The sequence below is a fragment of the Malaclemys terrapin genome, chromosome 5, assembly GCF_027887155.1.
Source record: "Malaclemys terrapin pileata isolate rMalTer1 chromosome 5, rMalTer1.hap1, whole genome shotgun sequence".
Lineage (NCBI taxonomy): Eukaryota > Metazoa > Chordata > Testudines > Emydidae > Malaclemys > Malaclemys terrapin.
In genome coordinates this window covers 43912662-43924907 of record NC_071509.1, presented here as the reverse complement: position 1 = coordinate 43924907, position 12246 = coordinate 43912662, and the positions used below count along the sequence as shown (strand labels likewise).

Sequence of the window (12246 nt, the reverse complement as noted above, 5' to 3'; positions counted from 1 at the left end):
TTGGTGACTTCTCTGTGAGCCTAAGGTGCCATGAGTAACTCAAAAAAGCATGCCCAGCGATGGAAAGATTTGTTGTTCAACATCATATTAAATGTATTTAAATTATTATGATGGGGTCACCAGATGATGCTGTTACACAGTCCTACATGTTCCTAGAATGTGAGCAAGTTTTTAGTCTTAGAAAAAATGTCTATTATGGTTAGTTTTGTTATGCAGTAGTCCTTTGACAGATGTTGTGGCAGAAAGAAGAAAGTAAATTCTCTGCTTTATTCTCTGGATTTGGAGGCAATTCTTGAGACACCAGCTTCTTGAGAAGTAGGCATTGGTGTGCAAGCTGACATTGGTGAAAGAGGAGGTTGCCTGCATGCAGTTTGTGATGGCCTTTGTTCCAGACTGGTATAGGTGTGTAAATAAAGCAAGTTACACTTAGAGTACATGCAGACTTTCTCTCTTATTCCTCTTCCATTGGGAAGCCAAGCTGCAAGACTACAGAATTCTGCAAGTGATTTCCAGAGGGGGACACTGGTTTAAGAAATGAGACAATGGTGTCGGAAGAAGGGCCAACGTTATTAAGTAACTGCTGAAATAAAAGATCATCTGTAATTCCACAAGGTCTTGTCTCTGCTTACACAAGCATATCTGAATTTATTTGAGCCTTGCACATGTGGGTGTTTTTCCTCAAACAACTAAGAATGTCTTCCAAAAATCATGTTATGACAGTTTATTTAAGCACGGCCTTGTCCCCACACCCACAGCCCACGTGATGATGGTAGCATGAGTCAAACTTTGTGTTTTCTTGTTTGTGTGAAATCAGAATTAAGGCTTCATATTACGTTTCAACCCTGTCTGTGTATGGCAATAGTCTGAAAACAATACATGAACTTTGACTTAAAGGGAGAACTCTGATATTTCTTTAATTCCCACACAAAAGATGTTGACGTGCGTTAAGATAGCTAGATTGTACAACCCACCAATGCTCATTGTAAGACGTCAATGGCTTTTATGTATTTTACATACAACACCCCCCCTTACAATATTCAAATAGCAAATTCAAGCACTCAAGAGTTAAAAATTGCCAGATTTATGGTTGCTTGTGCCACCTTCATTCAGTCCCCTTATATGTACATCCCATGCACTGAATAAGGCAAGGGTCCTGTGGAAAAATAGTATGTTATTATATAAATATAATAATGCATGTTCAGAAGGGGACCAAATTAAGGTTGCATGGGAAACTCAAAATCTGACTTTCCTAACTTTCAAGTGCTTGATTTTGCACCTAAAAGAATGTTAGTTTAATGCAATATTTTGTATAGGATATCCTAGGTTTTTTTGAAAGGACAAAGTTAAAAACTATTCTGTACAAATGACCTCCCTATTATGCATCAATAGTAGGATCTGAACCATGAGCCTTCAGCACTACAGCAGGACTAAAAACACTACATGGCAGTAGGAGAAGGCTGATATGCCAGAGTGGAGGAAGGGCTGCTGGTGCCCGATGCTGGGTCCAGAGGGTGATCAAGGGGAGTCCAGCCCAGCTCATTCTCTCTGGTCCACCCTAGGTTACTAGATCCACAGGTTTATTGCTTGGCTCTCTCTCCCCCCACCCTTGGGAGGTTGGGGACTCCTGTCCCATATGATGCTTCTGGTGGGGATGCTTCATGTGCCAGGCTGTCGAGGATGGAGGGATTATTGGGGGGGAAGCCCAGCCCAGCTCTCCCCCAACTACTGCTATAACTGTTCTGGCATTCCCAGGCATTCCCAGTATAGAGTCTGCTGCTTTGGCAGAAGCATGGGCCAGGCTCTCTAGAATATTCAGTGGCTGTGGCGGCTGCCAGAATTTTCCTGAGGAAATGGTGATTTTTTTAACACTACAACTGAGGTAGATCTGAATGGAGTTACATGGGACAAAAAAGGCATTTCTGTAACCCGAGGGGTTTCTCCCTAGCAAATATCAAAGGCCTGATACCACCAGGAGGTGTTGCTCCTTCTCTAAGAAAAGGTCACAAAAATTCACCCCATCCCCAGTGTAATATTCTTCCAGGTTACCAGAGTTTAATACCTGTTTAAAAATGGGCCCAGTTCTGTGAGACTATTACAGGAAGAACTACTATTGACTGCACTAGAAGCTCCATTTGTAGTGGTTTGCAGGACTGGGCCCCATATTACTTTAGGAACACATTATACAAATCTAGAAGATCTATGTAGTTTACATGTACATAGCATGCATACTAACCATTACACTGCTGAAAACAAAGTTGAGGCTGAAGGTTAGAGGAGGAAAAAACTAAGCACAAAACTCAATTCATTTACAATCTGCAACCCTTATTTACGATTTTTCATCACGTTTCAAAGTACAGTAGCTTTCCCCTCAAAGAACCTATATTTTGTAGCTTCCGTATATGGAACCCAATGTACAGCAAGGCAGTATGTTTCATTGTTCAACTGAAGATTTATACTTTAGGACTAATTACTTACTCTTGCAACATTATTTGCTGAGGTGACAAGGAGGTCATCATTGGAGGAGACATTTGTTCAGGATAGAACTCGGGTCTTGGGGATTCAATTCCTGGTTCTACTTTGATTGTTTTCTTTAATGTGGGCTTCTCATAAGATTCAATTACAGGCACTAGAGGGGGAAAAATCAAATATATAAAGAATTATGTGAGTTAAAGGAAAGACAAAATCTGTACAAAACCTCCCAAACTAACATGATATCTTGCATCAAGACTCGTATTAGAATACAAGACTTTTCAATTTTCAGTCTACCTCCTGAGGAATTAGAATGCAACACAAGTCTATTCTTATGTATACCAGTTCAAATCTAGATTACTTCTATTTATATCAATAGATTTATATGGGTATCAATGAGAGCAGAATTTGATCCAGTAAAACTAGGGGAAAATATTCACACAGTAAAGTCTAGGGATTGTGTGTTTTAGAAGAAAACAAAAGAATATTTGTCTCCCTTTTTCATTTCCCTTCAAAATATTTTGACTTATCCTAAAAAACTCATGGATACACAGTTATTTTTCTAGATCTGACTAGCAAAAAAGGAGTAGTGGCCCCAATTGTTTTGCTGGAAGAAAATATGTCATACCCCCTCTCTCTCCCCAGCAACTGAGCAAAACAAAAAAAACCAAACCACACCACACCAAAGCAAACTAAAGAGACAAAACAACTCCTCCCCCTATAGCCAGCTGAATGGAGTGGAGGAACACCTCCCCTCCCCCCAAAAACAACCCCAAACCACTGAATGGCACAGCAGTACAGCAAGCCCCCGGAAGTTGGCACCCAGGGCAACTGCGTTGCATAAAAGAGCACCAATCCCGCATAAAAGAGAAACATAGCACAACAGCACCCACCTTGCATGCTACTTGGATTTTCCAACTCTTCTGGAAGAACAGTAGACACCATTATAGGTTGCTGGAGATGTGGAGCATACATAAAAGGAACAGGTTGGACCACAAGTGGCTGTATAATTGGAAGTATCCCAGGGCTCCTAAGTCCAGGGCGTGAAAGAGCAGCCATTACTGGAGGGATTGTTAATGGCATGGAAAAAGGTTGAACTCCTGGGGGAGGTGGTGGGGTGAATTTTTTCATAGGTGGGCTGGGTGAGGACAAAGTTAATCCAGGTGAGGCTCTTCTATGTACAGTCTGAAATTTCAGAGGAGAAGGAGAACTTCCAGCTGAATGTGGTGAGCTTCGTTTATTCACTGTAAGGTCAACTGGCTCCATTTGGATTCCATTAGATAGTCCTTCTGGGGTTTGATAGAATTTATTGTGCAACATATTTGGGGTAGGATAAATGACACTGTATTTGTTTGGCTTCATTTGGTCCATGTAATTGGACTGGTATGACTGTGAGAGGGGAAAAAAAAAAAAAAAAGGATGAGAATTGATACAGAAGCCATAACATAGGGAAAAAAATAAAAATCTAGCGCTAAGTTACAAATGGCTGATCAAGTGAAGGAAAATAAAAAAGATGAAGACAAAGCATTTTCATGTACTTCTTTCTCTGAGAGATTTCTCACAAGGGAAATGATTAAATTTCTGATTCACTAATCATTTGGGAAGCAGTACACAATACATGATGAAACAGGGAATAAAACCAGACAACTCAAGACTTATTCAAAGTGCTTTACAAATATTTATTAAGTTTCATATCCATCCTGCATGGTAGGTACATTACGTACTATCCCCATTTAGAGATGGATAAACTCAGGCACTATGGAGACTAAGCAAGACAGTGGTGAAGCTGGAAATAGAACCTCAGGCATCCTAAGTCCCCTGTGATTGTTCTAATAACTGGAAAACACTGCGCCTCAGTCTTCACTAAAACAGAAATCAATTCTACACACAAAGCCACCCCAAACCAAAATGTATGCAACTGAGCTCCACAAACAGTATCAGAGACAGTAAATGTGAAAAAGCAAAGAGGGAAATGAGTACATTCTAAACCATTTTTTCAGTGTTTTTTCTTGGAGAGGGGTTGGGAAGAATGCAGCTAACTTGCTGTTTTAAACTTGGAAAACAGCTATCCAGAAGAGGGGCAAAGGGTCTGATTATCTGACGTGCTGAGTGAGTATTTCCTGTAAGTCAAGGGGAGCGAGTTGATGATTCTCTTTCAAGATTAGGCCCATAACTGACCCTTTCATACCTAAGCAATAACATTTTCCAGTAAAATATTGAGAATCACCATAGCATTGCATAATTTGTACCACCTCTGAGATACTCTACTGAACAGTTTCTCGTATTAAAAATGTGTAAAACCATGTAATTTTTAATGAAGATAACTAGTTATATGAACTGATGAGATGTGCCAAAATATGAACTACACAAAGTGTAGACTATCCATTCTACTAATTTTTGATACCAGCAGTTTTATTAACTGAATTTCCACTAGAGGTTCTTGGACAAGTCAATCCTTGCTCTGTAGCTATGCTGTTTCGTGACAGTAATAAAATACAGTTTAGATTTTTGGAAGAACATTGGACCGGAAAGGGGATGTGGGGAAAATTTTTAAAAATGTTTAAGGATAGAGATAATTTATGAGCATAAAGCTAATGGATTCTAGTATACAATCACTCCCATGATATTTTTAAATGCATTTTGTTAGGACTAAAAATTCTAGCTAGAGCTTGCCTTGCTCTTACATCTGTATTCCCCTCCTCCTCCCAGGTGTATTTTAACTGCTATTCATTTGAAGCTTAGCCAAAAATGTTGTTGTAAAGTATTTTGGAGTTATTGCCTTTGTTTTGATTATTGCAAGAAACAATTCTATGACACTTTAGAAAATGGGAAGTTCTTCTGTAGAATTCCTACAGCAACAAAGCGGAGTAATTTATTCTGTACTCCATGCGTACACATAACTAGCATTAATTAAAAATAAAAAGTTACACACACACATAGGGAAATTAAAAGAGAACTGCCACCTATGTGGTTGGTAATAACATTTTTCATTTCTAGAATTTACTTAAAATTATATAATGGATTAAACCTAAGAATCTTTGTAGCAGTTATATTCAGTTGATCTTAAGGGAGTATTTTTCATATAAAATAGAACTTATGCTTATACCTATAGTAAATTAATAATTTAGCTATCATATCAGTATTTGTTCTTGATAATAAAGTTCACAGGAATTCATGTTTTAGATCTTTTAACTATTTTAGCACGTGCGCGTCTCAGAGCAAGATATACACAGAACTCACAAGCACTCTTGGATAAGGAAATAATTATATTTATTAGAATTCTGAGTGATCAAGGCCACAGACTACTGATGGAGTTTAATATTTAACACTATTTAGCATCTACTGAATCTGATTAAGGCATGGATGTAGGTAGAAATTCAAACACTTAATATATAAGCTGTATTAAGTGCTTGTGTTAAAACTTATGTTATTGGCCTACAGTACAAAGTCCACTTGACTTCATTATGTAGGAACATTTAGTGGTACAGCTAGGCAACAGTGGAACCCTGGAAGAATTATCACAACATCACTATGTGTACATTAATTTTTTGAACTGCGTTCCAGAATCAGTGAACAATAATAGAATTCCTAGAACATTTTTCATCCAAGTAAAGTAATCTTGTATTCAGACAATATAAGGTCTTGAACCTACAGACATTTGCGTATCTGACTGCCTTCATGCACAAGAGTAGGCCCACTGTGTCACAGTCTGCGAAAGTTTCAGCAGAACCGGGATGTAACCAGTCTTTCTGTTTTTAAAACCATGCTGTATTGAGAAGGCCTAGCAGGACTGTAACAGAGTAATGGAAAAGCAAAATGAAGAAAGACTATCCAATTAAAATCTTAGTTTAGAGCAGAGAATTTTTTCAGTAAAGTAGGAATCTGCAGAAGAATGAAACACCTTTGGGCTATAACCTAGTTCATTAAAACATTTTTCTTTCTTTCAAGACTCCAAGTCAAATGAAACTCACATTGGAAAAATGCCAATCTATTAAAACAGTAGAGCAGAAAAATACTGTAATGTTTCTGAGCTGTTTGGGGAACTTCTTAGTATTAGTTTAGAAAAGTTAGAGATTAAATTCAAAGTAACAAAGACTTCAAAAATTAGGATGCTGACAATTATATTTTTAAAACAGTTGATTTTTGGGGGATTCAAACCTGCTCCCGACCTCTTCAATTGCTTTGAATGAAAGGTTTTCATTGTTGTAACTAACCTGGCACAGATTTGACTTAACTCAGCTATTCTTTTGTGCCAGTCTGGAGAGGTTGTTTCATTTTTCCAAGCTTTCCTTCACTCTGAGATTTTGCTTGCCATGTTCCTATTTGAACTGCAGATAATGTTAGCGATAGGAAAAAAGTAGGAGACAAAGTTTTTCTTTACAAAACTAAGTAGGAAAAAATTCTGTAATCTTAAAAAGCAAAAGAAGAAATGCTAGGTAGAGAAAACCTTAAAAGTCAACAGAGGTATAAAAAACAGAAAAAAATGTAACAAACTTCTCACTTCAGATTATACGTATAAAAATCATCCAAAACATAGTCAACCATTTTCTACATTATATTGGTACATAAAAAACTGAAACAAAAGTGCAGGCTATGACATTATAGATCAATGTAAAGTAAGAGTATTCTGTCAATCAAACAGACACAAATAATATATACAATACAACCTACTTATACTGCAACTCATATAGTGAGGGAAAGGGAAAGTCACTTTCAGCTGAATCTCACACCTCTTTTAGTGAAGCTTCATTTGTCTTCTAGACGAGTGAAACTTCATTATGAATTAATTTTAATCCCTCTGGAATGCAACACTTACCATTGTCAGATTGATAAGAATTGATACTTTTCAAAAAGACTAAAACAGCCCCCTACTTCTCCAAGCTTGCCTGGAAAAGCTGGCCATCACGTGGGGGGAGCAGTAAAGAAGAATCTCTTACTACAAGTATCAGAGGGGTAGCCGTGTTAGTCTGAATCTGTAAAAAGCAACAGAGGGTCCTGTGGCACCTTTAAGACTAACAGAAGTATTGGGAGCATAAGCTTTCGTGGGTAAGAACCTCACTTCTTCAGATGCAAGTAAGCCACTGTGACAGGTTGGATCACAGAAACCGCTTTGGGAACTGCCACCCGATGTGCCAAGACTACCCCTGTTCCTGTTTTCCCTGCCAGCCCAGGACTCCAGCACCTTGTCTTGCTGAGCCAGACACTCCCATCTGGCTCCAACACAGACCCAGGGTCTGAATCATTTGTCCCAAAGCTGCAAGTTTACCTGAAAACAGCACATAGAAGTGTGCTTGTTTTTAGCACTCAGATGCCCAACTCCCAATGGGGTCTAAACCCAAATAAATCCGTTTTACCCTGCATAAAGCTTATGCAGGGCAAACTCATAAATTGTTAGCCCTCTATAACACTGATAGAGAGATATGCACAGTTGTTTGCTCCCCCAGGTATTAATACATACTCTGTTTTCCATTACTTGCATCTGAAGAAGTGAGGTTCTTACCCACGAAAGCTTATGCTCCCAATACTTCTGTTAGTCTTAAAGGTGCCACAGGACCCTCTGTTGCTTCTTACTACAAGAACTCCCAACAGTAACCAAGAGAAGTGGTTTGGGATCTTGCTCCCCACTAGGAGTGACTACTTGGCCTTCCAGAGCCTCCAATCACAGCAGCCAGTGGCCCTGAAGCCTGCAGTTTCGGGGAGTGAAGAGAGGTCTCCCATAAGAGATCTTTTCCTACTGGTAGATCCCATTCTGCTATGTAGGAACTTCGCTAACAGTGATGGTTTGTGTGAAAGATCTACCTAAAGATGGCTCCAAATCAGCAAACAACTTATTCACGTGAGCTTTCCACTGAAGCCAATGGCACTACTCACATGCTCGAAGTTAAGCATGGAATTAAGATCTGTACTGAACTGAAGGCTGTTAAAGAATCCCACCGTTGTCCTATGACTGCAGAGGTTGTAATAGGCCACTATACCTTGATTGGTCCCTTAAACTATCTGCTAACTACTTATGCTAAACAATGTGTTCTACCTTGCATTTAGCTGTGATGCTGGGAGTACCTTTCTTAGACCTGAAGAAGAGCTCTGTATGGTTGAAATCCTGTCTCTTTCACCAACAGAAGTTGGTCCAACAAAATACATCACCTCACCCACCTTGTCTCTCTAATATCCTGGGACTGACATGGCTACAACAATACTGCATACCCATCAAACACACACCCCTTAACTTTACAGTGACAATATACAAATGTTTTCTGTTTTGTAATGCTAAAAATAGAGGATCTCCTGCCAATATGCAAGAAACATTTTACAAGTAAGAATACCTTAGAATATAATTAACCCCAATTTAGAGTCAATTGTAGATTGCTGAAATATTACAGGATACTATATCACCGCAGAAGATTATTATAAAGGTGCAGGACTGTATTTGAGCATATATTCCTAAACAGTTTCTTATCTAGGTACTTATATTGCCCACATCACTGTTCTACCTATTTGGACCAACCAAAACTTTCTTTCCTTACTTAGTGTCTGTCCTTAATCAGGACAGACGATTTGAGCCACAGATTCTCTCTATGAAGAACAAATGCAGGTAACTTGTAAGGTTTACTTTTTTGGCTGCAGCTATTTGAAGGTAGTCAGGTAATTCATCCAATTGCAATTCAAATATGTAATTTGTTAAAAAAAAAAAATAAAAAAAGAAGTGTTACTACACTTCTCCACTTGACAATCTGGCAAGATTAAAGGCTGACCAAGTGTGGCATATGCACACCTATTCCCACCCACAATTGGTTGCTCCCATAGACATTCTGAAGGACTACTCTAAATATTAACTGCTATATTCCATAAAAAAGTTTGTAGTGAAACAACTTGATTACTTGACAGGCTTAGTTGTCCGGTTGAAGTCACATGAGAAGGGTGACCAGGATTTAACCTGATATACTATATAATTTCCCCCAAAGCATTTTTATTATTCATGCTTACAAGATGAGATTTATTCACAAATGCACTAGTTATAAAATACCTCAAGGTATCATGTAGCTAGGTCACTTGATCTTAAAAAGTTGCAAACCAAATAGTTTTGGAGACTGCTTTGGGACACAAAGGTTGTTCACTTCAATTTCAAAAGAAAGTAGGCACCACAGAAAAAAAAGCAACTTTGGCAAGTAAATTGTCACTGTCTTGCCCAAGCATTTAACAAATGCTTGTAACAAATATTCACTTTATTTTAGGTGGAACTGAGATAACATTGTAACTAGATCTATTATATACCATCATTTAAATGTTTTCTTCATTTAATAAAATGTGCACAATAATTCAATGCCACAGAGTGTATGGGCCAATAATAGGACGATAAAATACTTTGGGTGTGTGTTTTAACCATCTGAGAAGTGTAGCTAATCCTTTAAATCACATACCTTGAAACAAGCTTTGGTGTTAAAATCTTTGTAATTTGTTTCCTTCCCCCACCCCAAACTTGTTAATGTCATAAGCTAGTGGTGTTTTTGAACAAATATTGCATAGACAATACATGGTGCATTCTGACATATTTTAATCTGGTTTTGCTATTAAAATAACTAATGATTTTTAATAGTTTAATTTTGTTTGATTTCTTACAATGCTATCAAAGCAGCAGATACAACACGTTTAAGGCCTGATTTTAAAGGCTCTGAGCACTGTCAGCTCCCAGTGAAGTTAATGGAATGCTCATCTCCTCTGAGAATATGATAATAGCTCTTCCGCTATCAATCCCATGGGAGATGGTTAAGAAAGCTAACTTTCCTAGGGCTGGTCTACACTTAAAAATTAGATCAACCTAGCTACAGGGGTAGGCCCTGGTAGTTAAACTTGACCTAACCTCTGTTGTAGATGTGGCTAGATCAATGGAAGAATTCTTCCATCAACTTAGCTACTGTCTCTTGGAGAGGTGGAAGATGGAAAGCCCTTCTTTTGTTGATGTAGGAAGCATCTACGCTATAGTGACACAGCTGGAGGATAGGCATCCACTTAGTAGCTATGCTATTTTTCTTGCCATGCTCTCTTCACACGGAGATCCTCTCTCTCTTTAAAGGGGGCTACAGGCCAGCTGTCTGCTAAGGCTATATCTACACTTCAGCATCGTTATGGAACTGTAGCTATGCTGCTGTAGCCCCGCAGTATAGACGTAGACTACAGAGATGGAAGGGATTTTTCCGTCACTGAGCAATGGTAGCATGATTCCATCAACCTAGCTATGTCTAGACTGGAGGCTGGGTTAGCATAGTGATGGTACTCAGGGATATGGATTTTTCACATCCCCAAGCACAGCAGCTATGTTGACCTATGTTTTAAGTGTAGGCCAGGCTTAAGTAGTTCCTGATGGCCTAGCTCCAAGGGAGCTGTACTACCAGGGACAGCTAGGAAGACCAGCATCTCAAGGGTTTGGGGGACTAAATGGCCAGTTTACCCATAGAGGTAGACTCAAAACCTCTTACTCTCCTGAGGAAGAACTGAGGAATCTCTGAGAGGGGAACTTCATAGAATTTTCTTTCCTCCTTTGTACCTTCTTATGAGAGAACCTACAATCAGGCCCAACGTTATTTCCTTTTCCTAGCTACACTCATTTAATGCAGCAAGTAAAAGGACAACATGAATATTTAATAAAAGGAAATAGCCCTGTGATGGCTGGCCAGAGTGGTGGCAGAAAGTAATCTGCAAGACAGTGTTGAAGTCCCAGCACAGGGAAAGTACAATTTATCTTCAAATAGCACATGGAAGCGTAATAGCCCACTCCTGGGCTGGATTACTTAACTAAAAAAACACTCAAAGGGTATGTCTACACTAGAAATGTATGTGGACCTATTAGGTCGACCTGCAGCCACTGCAGTGGTGCGTGTCCACACTACCCTCATTGGGTCGATGGTGCATGTCCTCATCAGGAGCACCTCCCACCAATCTAAGAAGGGCAGTGTGGGGAGCTGAGAGTCCGGTCTCCCCTCTTCTCCCACCACCACCCCCCACACTAGTAGCCAGGCAGCTGTGTCAATTTCATGGCTCACGCTGCCAGGGCTTATCCCCCGGCTCCCAGCCTGGAGTGGGGTTCATTCTTCCCCTGGAAGCGGTGGCAGATGGGCTCTATCTGCCTGGCAGGGATGCAGTGTCTACACAGGCACTATGTCACTCTAACAACACCGACATAAGCCTTATGCCTCTTGTGGAGGTGGAGTTATTATGTTGGTGTAGTATGGCACTTGCATTGGTGGGAGAAAGGCTGGAGTGTTGACAATGACATAATTAGGGCGACATACGCTGCCTTATGTTGACCTAACTGTGTAGTGTAGACCAGCCCATAGTATTTGTCGGTTGATTAAATCCCTATTCCTCATTGCTAGAACAGGCATTTCCCTGCCTCTGCTCAGAAGACTACAATGTAAACAACACAGCAAAAAAGTAAATTGTGTTTCTAAAATTCAAGTAGTTTAAACAATCTAAAGGTATTTTAGCAACCAACATAGATAAATGTATTTAAAATTGGATTTAAATTGATAGTGCCCCTTTTACATTTTTAATTGGTAAAGGCAGCAAACTTGTCACTGAAAGCTGCTTTTCAAAGGCTTTCTACCAAATATTACAAATAACAATATCCATGACAACTTTGTTTCTAGGGCCTCAAACTGACCCTTAAGTCTTGTATAACCACTGTTGGCAGGAATAGCAACAGCCAAAACAGAGATGATCTAATTTTATAAGTTTCTCATTACCAGCTTTCTGTCCAAATTTTTTCCCTTTCAACTATTT

The 12246-nt window shown here is 39.3% G+C and overlaps 1 protein-coding gene across 2 annotated transcripts in view; it reads right to left on the bottom strand.

Moving 5' to 3' along the window:
- The window catches only part of KLF3 (KLF transcription factor 3), a 35116-nt gene that overhangs the window by 8280 nt on the left and 14590 nt on the right, over positions 1-12246 (bottom strand). For both annotated transcript variants that reach the window (XM_054029524.1, XM_054029525.1), the window contains exons 4-5: positions 3363-3858; positions 2476-2626 (exon numbers count right to left, since the gene is read on the bottom strand). In XM_054029524.1, the coding sequence (XP_053885499.1) occupies positions 2476-2626; positions 3363-3858 (647 nt within the window). The remainder of the gene's footprint in view (positions 1-2475; positions 2627-3362; positions 3859-12246) is intronic.